Here is a 17,815-nt window from a genome sequence, read left to right as displayed (position 1 = left end):
GTAGGGGACACCGGGGCGGAGAGGCCGCGAACGATTCAGGCATCGCGGTGCCCTTCCATGCGCTTCGCTCGCGCATTTACCCTATGTACGCAGGCTGATATGCACTCATTCTATTCATTAACAGATGAAAGCAATTGAACGGTAAACAGACATGACAGTCGCTGCAACAGCACAGCCCGCGGCAGCGGGTTTCAGCGTGCCAGACGCGCTGTTGGCGATGGCGACGGCCGTTAGAAGCGGAGAGATGATGCAGGCAGGTGCCCTAGATTTTGCCACACGGCCAGGTCTAACTCAAAACGTCAGCCATCGCCTTGACGGCAACGATGCGCCCGCGCTGCAGGCTAAAGCTATTGGGGAGCAATGCAAGGTGCCGCTGAGCTTGACTGCGGCGGAGCTGGCGATGTCAGGTGCGGCGCGCGCGCGGTCCACACAAGTGCGTGGCGGTTGGTTTCATGCCGACGCTCACGACTGGCCTCCAGGCCGCTTGCCCCGTCTCGCGCCCTGTCGACGTTCCGCGGCACGCATGTGTGCGCCTTACCGCACGCATCGGCATTGGGCCGTCAGGGACTTGAGGTAGTGCGTGGGAGGCGCGGTGCAGCAGCGGTTGACCTGTGACCAGTCACTCCTCATCACCAGCGCTTACCTGCCAGCTAGGGCGGTACCTTGCTGCTATTACCATCTCACTCCCGCATCCACGCCCTCCTCGCCACCCCTTTCCAGGCAAGCTGTCGGAGGGAGCGGAGAGCACCGTGTTCCGGGGCACGTGGCGCGGGCAGGCGGTGGCGGTGAAGAAGGCCCGCATCTCGGCCTCCGTGGATCTGGACCGCTTCAAGGGGGAGCTCGCCATCCTGGCGCGGCTGCAGCACCCGGCAGTGGTTCCGCTGCTAGGTGGGAAGGCATCGTAGATGAGGCAGGCAGAGCAGATGAGGCTGTCGCGGCTTGTGGCAGTGCCAGCGCTCGGAAGCAAAGTGACATCAGGTCAGGTTGGCCATGACAAGGCAAGGCGGCCTGGCCTGGGCCTACTCCACACGCCGGCTTCCTCTGCCACTACTGCCGCCCGCCTCCCCACCCCTGCGGCCCGCGCTCGACCATTCTCATCGCTTCCCACTCCATCCCCAGGCGCTCGCTGCCTGCCGCCCGACTACATGCTGGTCCTGCCGCTGGCGGAGGCCGGCACCCTGCGCCACGCGCTGCACGAGCGCGGCTGGCGGCCCAGCTGGACGCAGCTGCTGGGGCTGGCGCGCCAGGTGGGGGCAAGGCGGGATGGAGGTGGGGAGAGGGTGGCGTTGAATGGGCTGTTGATACGGTGTGGGAGGGCGATGGGGTCGTGCTAGGGCAAGGTAGGCAGGGGGAGAGAAGGGGCGCGAGAGATAAGCAAGGGCGCGTGCCTCTGTCAGGAGTGAAGTCTCCAACGCGGATTCGCAGGTGGCGGCGGGCATGCAGCACGTGCACGGCGCGGGTGTGCTGCACCGCGACATCAAGCCCGCGAACCTGCTGCTGATGGACCCGCTGCCGGCGGCGGGCGACGGCGAGGCCGTGCCGCGCGTGCAGATCGCGGACTTTGGGCTGGCGGTGCAGCTGCAGGAGGACGGCGTGAGCGGCGGCGCGGGCGGCGGCTACGATGCGCAGTCCATCCGCAACACGGGCAAGCCCACGGGCGGCTTCTACAGGCGGCAGATGGTGAGGGCTGGGGCTGATGGGGCGCCGGTTACGGTGTATTGGTATGAAGGAGCGGGCCGGCGCTGTTGCCGTTTGTAGCCGGGGTCTGGCTTTTCCCTGCCTGTGTTTTGCCTGACCGCCACGACTCCCCTGTTGGCAGGTGGGCACTCTGGAGTACATGGGTCCGGAGCTGCTGCTGCGCACCGCGCCGCCCAGTCGCGCGTCGGACGTGTACGCCTGGGCGGTGCTGGTGAACGAGATGGCGACGGGTGCGTGGGCGGAGGGTAGGCGTGACTGGCGGCGATATGCCATTCACAGAACACTGGCTGGGCGGCTGACGGCTGGGCGGCCCTCTGCAGCGTACAGACTACGCGCAGTCCGTTCGACAAGCATGCAGATAGGGCCAATGTAAGTTCATCCAGCGAATGAGGGCTGTCGCAATCCTGGAATTGCAGGCACCATTCCCTTCTCGGACTGCACCAAGGACAACCCAGAGGTACACACTGTGCTGGAGATGGGCTACGGCCGACAGGAGCTGGCGGCGGCGGTATGCGCAGAGGGCTTGCGGCCGCTGCTGCCGCGTAGCTGCCCGCCAGGCTTCTCGGCGCTCATGAACGCCTGCTGGGCCAAAGAGCCCACGCTGCGGCCCAGCTTCTCGCAGGTGCGCGGATGGTGCGCGGATGGCCTGATTGTTGATGCGGTGGGAAGGGTTTGCAACCCTAGACGACCTGCGGGGCTGGAGGCTCGGAGCTCTCATTCGCAGTCAGCTCGTTCGGCATTGCGGCATGCTTCTTGGGCACATTGCAGATTCTGGAGGCACTAGACAAGCTGGCGGCAGAGGAGCTGCCGAGCTGGCTAGGATCGCAGCGGCGGAAGTCGACTGATACCTCGACGGTGAGAGCAGTTGCCAGAGGCGGGACGTTGGTAATGGCGAACTGGCGCACCCCGTGCTGGATTGCAATATCGACTGCTGTTTACTAGAAAAAACACGACGGCGACCCTATCATCGTGCCTTAACTTTCATGCCTCGCCAGGTAGTAGTGGAAGCGATGGCTGTGGATGACGACGACTACGCCGCCGCCTCCACCTCCACGGACCCCACCGCGCCCTGCAGCGCCCTGGGCCTGCAGCAACTCTTGCCGCCCTTCGCGGTGTGCCCCGTCGACCTTACCGCCGACGCTGCGGCGGCCGCGGCGGTGGCTGCCAGCTCCGCGTCAAGCTGCGTTGCGTGCTGGGAGCAGGCCGGCGCCAGCTGCTCAGGGCGGGACCATCCCCCAATGCAGCCGCCGCTCAGGCAGCACGCCGTGGACGCCGTCGCACACGCCAGCAGCGCGCAAGCCGACTTTAACGCGGGCATGTTTGAGGCCATCGGGCCGCGCGACACCATGGAGGACCGAACCGTCATCCTACAGGACTTGTGGGGCCGCGACAACGCGCACCCGCAGCAGCACGGTCAAGGGCCGCTATCGCCCACGGCCGCGGCGCGATCGGCGTCGCCGAACGTGCCCTACGTCCCTGTGGCGGCTGTGTTCGATGGGCATCGCGGCTCGGAGGCAGCGGACTTCTGTCGGGCTCGGCTTGCGGCAACACTACGTGCGGCGGTGCTGTCGTGCGCATCGCCAGCCGCAGCGTTGCGGAAGGCGTTCATACAACTGGAGCAAGGTACGCGTGCAGGCCAGGCGTTGGCTGGGTTCGGGAAGCCTACTGATTGCGCTTTGCAGGCGTTGAGTGTGTAAGAGGCGTCATGACTCATGGTGGTATCTCGCGAACACTGGTGACACACCTGCCTGCTTGCCCCGCGCAGAGTACTTCACGCACTGGCAGCACCAGCGCCAGGTGCACGCACACCTGCTACGCGGCGCGCACGCCTTCCCGGGCAGCACGGCCGTGGTGGCCATGGTGGTGCCTGCAGAGCCAGCGCCCGGCCAGGCGCCGCCGGCCCCCGGCGCCCGGCACCTGTACGTGGCCAACGCCGGCGACTGCCGCGCGGTGCTGGTGCGCTCGCGGCGGCCGCTGGCTGCCAGCCGCGACCACACGGGGCTGCTGGAGGACGAGCGGGAGCGGCTGGCGGCGGCGGGGCTGCACGTGACGTGGCAGCACGGCGGCTGGCGCATCGGCTCCACGGGGCTGCAGGTCACGCGCTGCATTGGCGACTTCGACGTCAAGGGCGTGGTGGGCCCGGACGGGCACGGCAAGGCCGGCGCGGAGGCGGCGCTGGGCTCGGGCGTGGGCGTGACGGCGGTGCCGGAGGTGACCTGCGTGGAGCTGCAGCCGGGCGCCGACCACTTCCTGGTGCTGGCCTCGGACGGGCTGTGGGACGTCATGTCGGTGCAGGAGGCGGCGGGCCTGGTGTACGACACGGTCAAGGACCCGGTCATGGCGGCCAAGCGGCTGGTGTGCGAGGTGAGACCGCACTCTGCAATTGCGGACGCGGGGACAGAAGCGGATGCTGGCGCGGTGTGGGGGAGGCGGGTGCGGCAAGGCCCGGCGTGTTTGTGCTTGGGCATATTGCATAGGTGAGGTGGGGTTCAGTCGAAACCAAATTCAGGATAAATCGAGATCCGGAAAACGCCCTCAGAGCTCGGGCAGTTAGGTGCGGATGCAGCGACCGCGCAAGGCATTCCCTCACTACTCATATCTCTTCTTGCCCGCGGCCGGCTATGCCTCTGATACGCGCCTCCTACGCCTCGGATACACACGCCTCTGCACCCCCAGGCGCTGATGCGCGGTTCGGCGGACAACGTGACTGCGGCGGTGGTGTTCCTGACGCCGGTGGACACGCTGGAGTGCGTGTTCGGGGTGGAGGGCGAGACCTTCGCCGTGACCGGCACGGCATATGGTAGCCGTGTGCGCATGGAGAAGGACCGGCACCTGGCGGCCACTGCCGACGAAATCCAGGATACGTACTGATAACTGACGTATTGGAGTGCGGGTGCAGTTGAGAGTGAGAGAGAGCGAGGACAACAAGGGGCTGTTCACACGCGCTGTTCACCAGGTGCAGGGCGGCAGGTTCATGTGTGCTGGGTTCTGCAACAATGAATGTGTGATGCATGTGTTGGGCGTTACTAAGGATTATCGAGTATGGGTTCGCCGGATGCGTTCACTAATGGGGGGGGGTTCAGTGAGGGACAGGTCCCAGGTCCCTGGCTTTGTGTGGCGGGGCCGTTGGTTGCCAGGGTGCTTGTTGTTGGCCTTTCTGGGCGTGCTTCTGGGACTCGCGCAGCTAGGGGTTTTTAGTGAAAACGGGCTAACATTACGCTTCTTTTGACCAAATTTTAGCGCGCGCCTGGGGCAGCTTTCCCAGACTGTGATTTCGGTATTACCGGTACTGTTGTTACGGTGCGTGGAGCTTGGAGGATGCTGCCATTGACAGCACGCATTGACAGCTAGAGTTGTGGAAGTGATCGTTGGTCAGCTTGCGGTGTGAATTTATGCAGACATGGCACAGGCTGGCGGGATCTGCGCCATGGCAGTGTTTTGAGGAGCACGTCAAGTGAAGCACGGAGTTGCAGAGAAACGCGGATGCTGATTGCGGGAGAGAGGATGGGTTTGCAGTTGGTCCTGTTTGTGCAAGGAGCCGCGGCCATGTGGAAGTGACACTCTGAATGCAACCCTATCCTTTGTCGCTGCATGATTCAGTGCGGGGACGAGCAGGGAGACCGGGCGCCAGCAGGAGAAACCCCTCGAGATTTCGGCGGGAAAGACGCAACACCCGTGTCAGCTCGGGAACCCTAACAGGCCCCCAAGACCGCGGCAATCCGCACTTATTAGCGCATATCCAATCCAGTTGGACGATAGGCTTTCAGCCTCAGCTCTGGCTCCGGAAATGTTGCCAGTCAGCCCCCAGTGTTTCCAGCATATCCTGGCTTCCGGCCGTAATATATCGGAAGCCATAGACATATAGGAGGCTATGGGTGGGCTGCAGCAGTGCTAGCAGAAAAATTGCCATTGTGCCCGTCGCCCCGCGAGCAACCGCGGCGGCAAGCTGCGCAAGCTCGCGCTTCCCCTAAACCCTAGCCTTACAGTTCTGTAGTTAGTAGAACATCTCGTGAGCTGCCCTGTGACGTTGGGCACCACGGCGCGTTAACTATTAGAAAGCATCGGACCGGAGTTATAGACAGAACTTCGCTCGATGGAGGCCCCCGGGGCCTTGAACCTGTTTGGCGGCTTCCCCGACCACCTTGGGCCAGCTGACGCCAGCGGGCTGCTGGGTTTGGGCAGCGGTGAGCATTTTGTCGCAGCGGTCGGCCTCGGAGGCGCAGGATGGAGCCTCTGGTTAGACCCACGACCTGGGGCTGATGCAACCCACTGATAGAAGGTTATGGCGGGGCGTAGCTCCGGCCTGGCGGGGTGGACAGCTATTTTCCGCTCCCGGCACTTTGCACCCAACTTCTCGCGGTGCTCCCTGCTCGCAGGCTCCGAATTTGCGCTGCACGGGCTCACGCAGGAGCAGAAAGATTTCTTTAGGCAGTATACCGCCCAGGTAGAGCAGGACGCCCAGGCTCGGCAGGCGCTGCACGCATTTGAGGCCGCGTGCTCTCAACAGCAGTCATCCATTGGAACGCCTACACATGGAGGATTGCTTGCCTCGAGCCAAAGCCTGTCGGCTGCGCCCCAGCCGCTTGCGCAGGCTTCCAATGCATCGCAGACGGGCTTCGCCAGTCACAGCGTTCCACACACGCCCCTCAAACAGTTTGACAGCTCCATGGCTGGTCTTTCGGCGCTGAGCACGCCGACCATCTCGACCGGCTCGCTGTCGCTGGGGGGCGCCCCCGGCATGCACCACGCCGCAACCAGCATCGACGCGTCGTCCGCGCTGCACAGCAGCTCGCCCATGACGCCGCGGCAGCTGCTGGCGTCGGCAGAGCAGATGGGGCTGCTTGGCCTGTCCTCGTCGCTGCTGAGCGTGCACGCACCGCCGCCCGGGCAGGGCGTCTCGGGCTCGTCGGCGCTGCCGCCTCCGCCTCCGCCCTCCACGCCCAACGCCATGATGGGCATAGCCGGCGGCCCCGCGGCCGCGGGCACGCCCGGCAGCGGTGCCGGAGGCGCCGCCGCTGGCGCAGGTGGCAGCGGAGGCCCGCAGCAGGGCCAGCTGACGATGGCGTTTGCCAGCGCTCTCGCGCAGGCGGCCACGGAGCGCGGCCTGGATCCGGGCACGTTGGTGCAGCTGCTGCAGAACCCCAAGCTGGTGGACGTGCTGCTGACTAAGGCAGGCGACCTGCAGCAACAGGCGCAGCACCACGGCGCGCCGGGTCAGCAGGTGGGAAGGGCCACTTTTGCGCGCGTCAAGGCATCTGGGTTGGCAGGGATTTGCGCGCGTCAAGGCATCTGGGTTGGCAGGGATTTGCTGCACACGAGCGCCGTGTTACTGTGCATGTGTGGAACGGCACCAACAGAGGAGGCTAAATTCAGGTTAAGGCACAATTGCACTAAACGAGCTGCCTTATGTCCTGCAGGGAGCTGGTATGTCGATGCTGGGCCAGGTGCCGCCTCCGCCTCCTCCCCCGCCACCGCCACCCCCGCCCAAGCCGCCGGCGCTGCAGAGCCGCATGTCGGCTCCGGTGCCTGGCGAGTGGCCACACCACGGCGGTCCAGGTGCCGCCGGAATGCCGCACTTTCGGCCCCCACCACCACCGCCGCCGCCGCGGCCCTCGCAGGGCGCGGCCGCCGCCCCGTCCTTCGGCGGCGCGCCGCCGCCGCCCCCTCCCGGCGGCTCTTCTGGCGGCGCCAGCGGCGGCAGCGCGGGCGGCGGCTCGGGCGCCAGCATGGGCGGCGGCCCTGGCGGTGGCGCCGGCGCCAGCGGCAGTAGCAGCGGCAGCCTGGACAACGTGTCGTCCATGCAGCAGGTGCTCAGCAGCACGCTGGTGCAGGAGTTCGTGGCGCACCGCACGGGCCTGCTGCAGCTCATGCTGTCCGCCTACTCGTTCCTCAACTCCGAGACCATGCGCGACTTCTACGACAAGCTGATGCCGGTGGCCATGCTGTACGACGAGATGCACGAGCTGCCGGTGGTGCAGAAGCGCAAGCGCTGCATGGAGATGTCCTTCCTGCGCATGCAGCTGATGCAGGACCCGGCGTTCACGCAGATCCTGCAGGTGCGTGCCGCATGCGTGTTGCGTCTTGTGGCGGAGCCTGAGGTCGAGGCCGCTTGCAAACAGACGGGGGTGCAAGAGCAAGCTGCACCGCTTTGTGTCTACGCTAAATCTCGTGCATACTAGCGACCTGCCCGTAGCCATGGCCCCGCTCACCCCTATGCCCGCCCCTCCACACGCCCATTTCCTCCCCCTCTTAAATAACTATGAATGTAACCCCTCCTCCCGCACAGGCCGTCTGCTCGCTGCGGCACCACCTGTACAGCCTGTCGCGCCGTGTGCTGGTGATGAACCAGGGCCCCGAAGGCATCCCCATCGACCTGCTGCTGGGCTCCATGTCCACCGAGCTGTTCCACGTGATGAAGGCGGTGCTGCCGCAGGAGATCTGCGACTACTTCGGCAACTGCCTGCCGCACCCGCGCCTGGCCGTGCTGGTGTTTGCCGAGTTCACCACCGTCGACCCCATGCCCACGCTGTCGTAGAGCTGGTGGCGGGCGGGGCGGGGTGGGGCGGGGCGAGGCGTTCCGAGCCGAGGCGTGCAGGGCAAGCGCAGGGGCCAGGGCGATGGGGCGCTTGGGAGGCGCTGTGAGATGGCGCCGGTGGGGGGCAGATGTGGAATATGGAAAAGGAGAGGGAGAACCAGATGGTGCAGGCGGCGCGTGCGAGGTGGGCGTTCCGTGAGTCCACTTCGCGCAACTGTACAGAACGGGGCGGGGTGGAGCATTGTCTTTGTGACGGGGGTTTTCAAATCGACAGCCGCCGCGCGGTTGCCGCATGCGGCTGTCCTTTGGTAGGCAGCCAGGCGCCGCACCCTGGGGGCTCTGTGGCGGCGCCGTCTGCCGCAGACTGACCGCATTGTGGGGAGGAGTTGTAGCCGCGACGTGGGTGGTACCGACACCGACACACGCTGACACACCAACGTACTCACATATCACCAGCCTTTTGCGCCCCTTCACGGCCGCGCGGAAGCAGTGCGCGGCTGCCGGACAGCTCCGGTGCAGGGGTAGCTGTCACGTACGTACGTACGACCTGATTCGTGCAACATGCGGGAAGCAGGATGGCGCTGCCGCACGACGTGTCGCTTTCACCGTCGTGCGGGTTCGCTGCCAAGAGGATTATTTTGCTTTGCTTGGGTATCCCATTCGCTAGAGACGCTGGGGGCCCTGCTAGGGTCCTTGCCATTTGACAGGATAGACGGGGTAAGCGAAGATCCGGCCGGTGATGGTTGATTCATGATTTGGGGTCGCCGGCGGACTCGAGGGTGTAGTGGGTTCTCAAGCTTAAAGGGGCGTAGCACAACGTTCTGTCGGCGCCCGTTGGCCGGCAGTGAAAGGAGTAATGGGAGGGTTTTTGCTAACAGAGTAGTATAGGCAAGGGATGCACCAACAGCCGCTCGACGCTTGCTCGCGGCTGGTGGTGCGCATCCCTTATTCGCTGGTAGGATAGTGGGCTGTGAATGCTGCGAAGGCCCGCGCCTGGCGCTGCGCCGAAGCGTGCGTGTTCTGGCTTGTGTGTGGCTTGCTGCTGAGATGGATGCTTGCCGCGGCAGGCGACTGTGGGGCCGCCGCCCTCTCGCGGCTCTGTATGGTAGCGATGTGGGTTGGCAGGAGTTGCTGCAGGTTTGTAGGGGACGTAGTGTAGTGGACGCCGGTACGAGCCCTGCTGCATGCGCGCCTTGTGCACTGCAGTCAGCGGCGCCGGCGTCAAGCAATGTGGGGCTAACGATTGGGTGGTGTATCTATCTGACAAAGAAGTGATTGAGGAGGCCGCTGCTGTCGCTGTCAGGGGGTGGATACACACGCGTGACGGGTGGCAGCAGCGGCGGGGCAGGGCTCGGGGCGAGGTTGCGATGGTGCCAAGGAGCGGCAGGCAGCATGATGAACGCACATGGCTTGTGCGGTGCGACATGTCGGACCTGGTGTGGAGGTAGAGAAGCGAAAGTCAAAGAGCTCGAGGCGCATGGCCAAGGCGTATTGTGGCGCCAGATGGTCGAGAGGAGGTGCGACAAGTGGCAGGGCTCGAAGTGCTCACACAGTAGTGAAGTGGTGGCTGCGGGACCGCAGGAAGGGGCTATGGAGGCGCTTGTCGCTTCCGCAGCTACCGCTGCATCTTTCTGACACCACGGCTGTTGTGTGGCACAGGACGAGCGAGTGAATAGTGCCGGCAATCTGATGGGTTGTTGGGCGGTGTTTGCCCTGCCAGGCAAAACAGTCATTGCAGATTTCTCAGACCCAATTCTATTCTTATTGGTATGCCGGGGCGTTGATCAGATTGTCCTGGATGCCACTTTGGCGTGCAGGGAGTATAGAGCAAATTATGCGCCGCTTTTGATTCCGCGATTGATTCAACTCTAGATCTGGGTGAGCCGTGGGCGGTGCTGGCGTCTGCGGCGGGCTCGCCCTGCCTGCACTGATTGCTGGCGCGGTGAAGGGCACCCCTCCATGGCGTGGTTGCAAGGCACTCGGAGTATGCCGTGCTGGATGTTGCATGGTGGTAGAAACGGTGCCGCGGCGCGGATGTGAGGCTTTGCATAGTAGTCTAGCAGGGAAGAGGGGATTGGTCCCTCCATCCCATGGCGATGCACACTTAAATAGACGCAGTCGCGGCGTGTGTGTGCGCGCTGCCCCGAGGCGGGTGCACGGCTGCGGAGATGATTCGCAGCGATGCAGGGGTGGCTGGTTGCACCGCGCAGGACGACACGCTGAAACGCACAAGCAGGTGGCAAAAGTGGGGCGCTGAGCGCACCACACTGTAACAACGAAGCTTGGTCACACACTCAACCGTACAGGGGAACAATGGCGTTGAAGATTTGAAGGAGCCAGAAGGGGACACGAGTTTCTGTTTCCCAGCGCAGCGATTCAATCATTCCTGGCGGCTGCAGCGGTGGCACAGGGCCCGGCGCAGGCAGCGGCGGTGCAGGGCCTGGTGACTGCGGCGGCGGCGCGGGGCCTGGGCCAGCAGTGGCGGCGTGCATGTGCGTGGCTGAGGGGGCAGGCATGGCCACGTGGAGAAGGTCAAGAGGAGAGCGGGGCGCCGCCGAGACGCGGCGCCGGCGCGTAGGTTGGGACCTGCCGGTAAGCCGGTCCCTGGTTTGCGATCTGTGCTGGCGACTGGCGAGCACAGCGTGGCACGGTTCATGGCTGTTTCGTGTGTTGCCTGCTGTGCTTGTGCTTGACAGGAGACGCGGCTGGACACATGGCAGGCGGTGCCTGTACGAACCGACCCCGGCGGCCCGGCTATAGATGAAGTGAATTCGAAACCCGCGGCCTCAGACGGGACAGCAGTGGGCCCTCGAGGGAACGACCGAACCCCGCACGGACAAAAGTCACAAAACCAGCCCGCCTTTGTTGAGGGGTTACAAACCCTGCATTTAATACCATAGCGGTGCTAATCGACTCCTATTGACGAGCGCTATCACGCGGTACCATCGGCGGTCCAGGTTTGAGGGTCTTCTGTACCGTATTTGACGATCCCCTCGACCCAGCCCACCCAGCTTTCAACTCTCAGCGATGTGATGGATGGTCAACGTGCATCGACAGGCTTGTTAGCCATGAATACATGCGCATCAGCGCTCGAGGGTCCCGCCTTGTCAGTGCGCTTGTGTCGAGTGTGGGGACATGTGCCGACATGTCCACGCCAGGACGTGCAATTTCACCCTCCCACGCTTTGTTTGTGCTTGTTACGGCATTACGTGCATATTTGAGCCTCGTGTTGCTGCGCTTGGCTCCTAGTTCTGCTTGTGGGGCGCTAAGCGAAATCTGCCAGGATGGGCTCCCGTAACCCGGCGGACCCCAGGGACGACGACCGAACCCAAACATTGGCGGCCAAGAACTTCTTCACCAGGCACCCCTCCTGATAAACCTAAAAGTACATGCGTAATGCTCTCCGAAAGCTCTACAATTTCTATCATGGGGGTACAATGCTGAGCTTCCTACATCCCCTGGGCGCAGCCCACTTATCCCATGAGGATGGACGGCGGAGAACGGGTCCCATGCATTTACACGGACGTCCCTTAGCGAACCGCAGCGGGGAATAATGACCATGACGCAGGGCACATTAGCTACAGCCGAGCTTGCCGGGACACCTAGCTCGTCTTGAGCCCATCCGCGGCACAACGGCAGCTCCTGCGCACACGTCCCGTCACCGCCTGGGTCGCGGCGCTGACACCGGCCGCCGCTCTGCGGCGCTGGATGTACGGGGCAGCGGCACACGGGGCGCGGGCCCGCCTGCCGCACCCGAGTCTAGGTGCCACGTCATACTCCCGAAGTGCCCCGCCTCGGGACGCAGCCCGCCACTGCCACCTCCGCCATACCCCATGCCTGCCTCATGGCGCCGACCGCCGCCCCCGAGCACGCCCGGCTCCACGCCCATTGCTGCTGCAGCCGCCGCATTCGTGCTGACATTTGAGAAAGAGCGCATGGCGGCGCTGACCGGCCGCCTGACATCGCCTGATGCCGCCACTGCTCCGTCGCCCCCTGCTCGAGCCGCCGCCGCAGCAGCAGCATCGGTGCCTCGCCAGCCGCCAGCGCCGCCCGATGCTGCTGGCTGGTAGAGGTTCGCCAACCGCATGACGTGAGACACGCTGCGAGCCCTGTGTCTCTGGGCTCCCGGCGCCGAGGACGCAAGGGGCGCTGCGGAGAGCGGCCGTCCCGCCGCGCCAAATCCGTGGCCACGAGACATACTTCGCTGCGGGCCCACGGCGCCGCCTCCGCCTGCGCCTGAGCGCCCGGGTTTTGCTCCCGCGCCGCTGTTGGCAGCGGTGGCGGTGCGGGTGGAGGGCCGGCACGCCAGCAGGTGCTTGAGCAGCAGGTCCATGCGGTAGTTCTGCGTGTTGGCGGGGGAGGAGGCTGCTGTTATCAACCCAAAATACAGCAGGAGTCAACCGGGACGGGGCGGCGTACTTTCATGAATACTGGTATCAAGAGCAACAGACGTGGGGGTGAACTCGGCATGGAGCTACACCGCTACAGGCAGGCAAGAATCCCAAGGCAGCGGCTGCACTCACATCGTCCTCATATAGGAGCTCCATCCGCAGCTTCCGGCCCTTGACGCCTGACGCGGCTGACACAGAACTCGACGACACAGGCCCCCCAGTGCCCGCCGCAGCGCCTGCTGCCAAAGGCCCACAACCGACCGCCGCTGCTCCTTGGAGCCCTACAGGCGTGCTGGCCACATCATTGGGCCTGCCCCGGGCCGCACTACTGGCGCCCACGCCGACGGGCCCCGCGCCGCCCCCGCTGCTTTCGCGGCCCGTTGCGGCTTCGGAGTCGCTGTCATAGTCTGGGTAGGGCAGAGAAAAGAAGCCAGCCCGAGAAGAAGCCACGGCCGCCACTCCTGGTTCCACAGCCATCGCCGCCTCGGGGCCCCAACTCCGGGCCAGCAGCTGCGATTGCGCCGCCGCTCCCGCCCGTAACCCCGGCCCCGAGGGAGCGCCGCTTGCCGCAGCCAAGCTGCCGGGCCGCCCCACCACATCCACGGACGCCGCGGCTACAGCTGGCGCTGATGCGGCGGCGGCCAGGGCGGCACCGAGCCCCGATGTGCGGTGGGCCAGCAGCCGGGCGGCTGTGGCGCCGCCCGCCCCAGCGCCATGGGCCAGGTCGCCGGCGCCGCTGGGGAGCTCCGCAATGGAGATCATCTGGTAGTGCGCGGGGCGCGGCGACAGCACCGCCTGCGTCTTGTACGCCTCAATCAGCTGCCGCCGCTCCGCCTCCGCGGGCGTCTCGAGTGCAGCGGCGGCCGGCGCGCTGTGCAGGAGCGGCGGGCCAGGTCGCGCCGCCGCCCCCAAGCTCCCAGCACCAACACCATATACTTCGGCAGTGGTGGTAGCCGCGTCCACGGCGGCGGCATCGGGCCGGCGCCCGGGTCCGGGGCTTCTCGCTTGCATGGCGGGGCTTCGCCCTGCCTGTGCGTCCACGGCAGAGCCCGGGCCTCCCCGCTCAGGGCGCACCAGCGGCGTGGGGCTGACTGGCGACGATGTAGTGGGCGTATGTCGAGACGGTGGCGGCGAGGCCACAGCTGCAGGCGGCGACCTGCTGGGGGCCTGCTGCGCTTGCAGGTGCTGGCGGTGCGTGTGGTGCTGGTGTGCCTGAACACCGTGGGGAGGCTGGTATGGCTCCTGCGCCTGCAGCTCCGCCTGCGCCTCCTCGCGCCGCCGCTGCTGGGCCCGAGCCAGCGCCGCCTGCACACTGCGCTGCAGCGGATTGCCGCTGTCAGGTGAAGGAGGTTCGCGCCCCCCGCCCTCCCCCGCGCCCTCGCTACCCGCCCCCTCGTCCACCTCATCTGCCGGCTCGTAGTCATCATCGTCTGTGTACACCTCTTCGTCGCTCTCACAGCCGCCGCCGCTGGCACCAGACGCGCCCGCATGTCCCGCCTTGGCTGCTGCTTGCAACTGGATGGCCGCGCGCGAGCCAGGGCGTGGCGGCAGGCCTGCGTCACGTGTTGCCGCTGCCCCGCCCGACGCCGCGCCGCCAAGCGCCCGCTGCGGCTGTCGCTGCTGCTGTGAGGCGGCTGCCTGGCTTGCACCGGGGCCCCGGTCCTGCAGCCTCACTGCCAGCTTCTGTAGCTCCTTGGCTAGGGCCGCATCCAGACTGCTGCTGCGGCCTGGCTTCTTGGCAGTGCCGGGGCGCGGCAGGTAGGGGCTGGACAGGTAGGCAGCAGGCACCTGGCCACTCGCAGTCAGCGGCCGGCCGCGCCGCCCGCCCTCCAGGTCGCTGCCGTTGCCCGGCCCATCGCCGCCGGTGCCGTAGCGAGCCGACGAGGCGCGCACCGCACGCATGGCGGACCCGGAGACCTGCGCATGGGGAGGAGGCTGCTGAGCGCCTGCTGCGGCGCCGTACGTCGCGGCGCCGGCCTCCTGTTCCCCCTCCGCCTCCTGTTGGAGGACGGCGACGCTCGTGAAGCTCCGTGCGTGGCTGGCATCCGGACCATCCGCGTGCCTGTGGACCTTTCCCACCTCCTTGGACGTCGCGTCACTGGCTGCGGCAGTCAGCGCGGGGCCGGCAGCACCCCGGCCGCCGCCGCTGCTGTTGGTCAGGCGCCGCGCCACCGCCGCAGCCACCAGGCGAGCGTCAAGCTGCGGATCGCCGGTGAGAGACAGGGGTGATCCAGGGACAGCTCCTGCTGGTGCCACTGCAGCCCTGGGCCCCTTGCCGACGGAGCCCACACCCCCGCCCGGTACAGACCCCGGCTCAACATGGTACCCGAGCGCTGCGGCCGCCGCGGCCGCTGCCGGGCCCAACCCCTGTGCCGCGTTGGTCCCCGCCGCCACCTCACGCCGCCGTGCCGTCGCGGCCGCTGCTGCCGAGGCGGCGGCGGCATCCAGTACCGCCCGAATGGAGGGCGGGATAGCCCGGCCCTCGCCGGTGTCTTGCCCTTCCCGCGCATGCTCGCCAGGCCCGGCCACAGTGCCAGCGCCCTCCGTACCCAGGTCACTGCCCGCAGCGGCGGAGCCGTCCCCGTTGGCGGCACGCGGCGTAAAGGGCCGGCCGGGCCCTGCCGCCGCCCCCATCTTGGGCAGGGGCGCGTCCGCTGCGTCCGAGAACAGGTCCGGGAAGCGCCGCAGCGTGTCAAGCAGTGCCGGGCTGAGCCCAGGCGGCAGGGGTGCGCCCGGTCCCAAGCCGCTGGGCAGCAGCCGGTGCTCGCGTGCGCAGCAGCCGCTGGCAGCAGCCAGGCGGGGGTCAGCAGTACGGCTGGCGGACGCGCCGCAGCAGGGGTAGAAGCCGAAGGCCGTGGCGGGGGCTGCGGCTGCAGCGGGCGCGTAGGCGGAGCCAGGCCGCGGCGGCGGTGGCGCGGCGGCGCTGAAGACGGGCGCCTGCGGGTGATAGGTGCAGCGGCGCAGGCCGGCGGCGGGCGTGTGCTGGTGGCAGGCATGGCAGTACAGCACGTGCACCAGGCCCCACACGTGCCAGTAGATGTCGCGCCAGGGCGCGTGGGCAGCACGCAGCGCGCTCAGGTAGTCCTGTGGTTGGGAGGGCGCAGGGTGAAGGGCGCTGTGAAAATGGGGTAACAGTTGGGGATGCATCAGGCCTGGGCACAAGCACCTGGGTAGGGTGTGGAATGCGGGGGTGAAGCTGGGCCTCAACGGGCTCTCATATAGCGGCGCTACGCACCTGCAAGCGCCAGGAGGCATCCGGGATGTGCACCGCTGGCGCGGCCCTGCCATCGCCACCAGTCCGCCCGCCGCCGGCGCCGACGCCGCTCCTGGCGCCGCGCGCTGAGTGGATGCGGCCCGCGCTGGCGCCGCGGGAGGCCGGAGCATGGGCATGGGAGTGGTGGGGTGATCCCGCGCACTCCAGCTTGCCACGGTCCGCCAAGCTGAACAGACCCTGCAGCAGGGTGGGTGGAGCGCAGCGGGAAACGGCCTCAGCCTTACTGCAGCCATGTGTCATCATGCTCCTCATCAGTACAGGGCCACACGTGCTGTGTCGGCCGTGCTGCGCACGCGGTTCGCTCGCACCTGGCACACGGAGCATCGCGCCAGGGTGGTCCGCAGCTCGCGCAGGGAGCCCTCCAGTTTGTATTTGTACAGCTTGTTCACCAGAGCAAGCGCCGAGCCCCTGGGGTGCGCCCGCATGCAGTGTGCGCGCACACGGGCGGCAGGGCACCGGTGCACGTCAGCGAAGCCGTGGAGGAGACATTGGGGCTCGGGGAGGTTACAATGTTACGCACCTGGGGCCACCTTCATCATCCGCTGCTGCTCCGCTTGCCGCTGCGCCTGCTGCTCTGCCTGCTGCCGGCTGCCGCACCATGTCCTCGAGCACGTGCTCCGGCACCAGCTGCATGTGGAGGGTTTCCAAGTTGGTTTATGCGGAGGTGGTCAAGCAGGAAAGACATGCGCCGCGCCGGAGTACTACCAGTGATGAACTTGCACAGCAACAGCAAACGCTGTGTCCGGGCTCAGGCACAGTGCACATTCCAGACCGCACCTTGGCCAGCCGTGACAGCAGTTCCAGAGGCAGTGCTGTGAGGTCGCCGCCCCCACTGGCGCCAGCACGTGGTGCTGCTGACGCTGGCGCTGACGCGCCAGTGTCGCCTGTGCCTCCGGCCTGCGCCTGCTGCTGCTGCTGCTGCTGCTGCACCACCTCTGACAGATGCTGGGCCATGAAGGTCAGGCAGTCGGTCACCAGCCGGTCCATCTGGGTCGGGGAGCAGCAGCCAGTTGGAGAGGGGCACGCCAGGTCAGGCGGGTGGAAGGCGCCGTCTCGGGGTGGACAAGCATGGTGCCACGGCCACCCACGCAAGCCGGTCCCAGTTTACGCCGGCACGTCAAAAAGCGCAGGCCAGCTCCCATCCCTCCACGCTGCCGCCCGCCTCAATCCCACTCCCTAGCTGCGGCGTAGTCACCACCACCATCACCACCACCGGTGCCTGCCACCACCGCCTCCTCCGTCCCTCCTCTTGCCTGCAGGAAGTTGCCGGCGATGAGCAGCGGCAGCACCCGTTCCACGTCCAGTTGCTCCTGTGATACGGCGCCCGTGACGTAGCGCACCAGCCAGCCAAACACCTCCACGTCGCAGTGCACCGATATCTCCAGAGGCCCCTCACTGCTTGAGGCCTTCTGCGCCACGAGGTCAGAGAAGTACCTGGGGCGCGCCGGAGCAGCAGCGCGGCGCGAGGAGGTGGAAAATCAAGGGGGGGGGTCGTTGCTGGGTAAGGACATTGAGGTGGTCAAGGTGGGGTTGAGAGGCGGCGCGGCGAGGGCGTCGGAGCGGCGTGGGGTTCGAGTTCAAGCCAAACTTGCGCGGGGTGTGTCGCTGTCACACCTAAGACGAGAGTTGGCCTTACCGCATGCCCGACACCAGCTCCTGAATGCCAACAGTGAACTCGCGAGCTGCGCCCGGTCGTCCAGGGTCCACGACCTTGACGACTGCGAGTGCGACCTGGCCGGCTTTGGGCATGGCGCGAGCCATCATTAGTATTTTTGTCAAACTAGATGTTATAACATGTTCTTCTGTTTTCTGCCGAAGCTGCAGCTGTCCGTCAAAGTTTTGACTCGTCGGAAAGGTCTTCTACCTTCGTCTTTTGAAGTCTGCATCATTGCGATTGTATTTACTGCATGTTTGTGA

At 66.1% G+C, this 17,815-nt stretch overlaps 3 protein-coding genes across 3 annotated transcripts; 2 read left to right on the top strand and 1 right to left on the bottom strand.

The window, feature by feature from the left end:
- The first annotated feature begins 113 nt into the window (after positions 1 to 113).
- CHLRE_17g715700v5 (uncharacterized protein) lies at positions 114 to 5,349 on the top strand. Its single transcript, XM_043072152.1, has 11 exons — positions 114 to 253; positions 341 to 407; positions 721 to 888; positions 1,120 to 1,247; positions 1,426 to 1,680; positions 1,820 to 1,928; positions 2,115 to 2,320; positions 2,467 to 2,553; positions 2,694 to 3,321; positions 3,464 to 4,062; positions 4,375 to 5,349. Exons 1-11 carry the CDS (start codon positions 152 to 154, stop codon positions 4,567 to 4,569), a joined length of 2,544 nt encoding a protein of 847 aa, XP_042914611.1. The 5' UTR covers positions 114 to 151; the 3' UTR covers positions 4,570 to 5,349.
- A 94-nt stretch (positions 5,350 to 5,443) lies between these two features.
- On the top strand, positions 5,444 to 10,518 carry CHLRE_17g715653v5 (uncharacterized protein). Its single transcript, XM_043072151.1, has 4 exons — positions 5,444 to 5,882; positions 6,075 to 6,919; positions 7,116 to 7,754; positions 7,985 to 10,518. The coding sequence occupies exons 1-4, from the start codon at positions 5,792 to 5,794 to the stop codon at positions 8,231 to 8,233; spliced, it is 1,824 nt and encodes a 607-aa protein (XP_042914610.1). The 5' UTR covers positions 5,444 to 5,791; the 3' UTR covers positions 8,234 to 10,518.
- Positions 10,519 to 11,094: 576 nt separating this feature from the next.
- On the bottom strand, positions 11,095 to 17,763 carry CHLRE_17g715600v5 (uncharacterized protein). Its single transcript, XM_043072150.1, has 8 exons — positions 17,535 to 17,763; positions 17,152 to 17,332; positions 16,676 to 16,885; positions 16,419 to 16,525; positions 16,207 to 16,306; positions 15,860 to 16,075; positions 12,757 to 15,708; positions 11,095 to 12,575 (listed from the first exon to the last, which is right to left on the bottom strand). Exons 1-8 carry the CDS (start codon positions 17,657 to 17,659, stop codon positions 11,892 to 11,894), a joined length of 4,575 nt encoding a protein of 1,524 aa, XP_042914609.1. The 5' UTR covers positions 17,660 to 17,763; the 3' UTR covers positions 11,095 to 11,891.
- Between the last annotated feature and the right edge of the window lie 52 nt (positions 17,764 to 17,815).

This window comes from Chlamydomonas reinhardtii, chromosome 17 (assembly GCF_000002595.2).
Source record: "Chlamydomonas reinhardtii strain CC-503 cw92 mt+ chromosome 17, whole genome shotgun sequence".
Lineage (NCBI taxonomy): Eukaryota > Viridiplantae > Chlorophyta > Chlorophyceae > Chlamydomonadales > Chlamydomonadaceae > Chlamydomonas > Chlamydomonas reinhardtii.
This window is presented reverse-complemented; position numbering and strand designations above follow the sequence as displayed.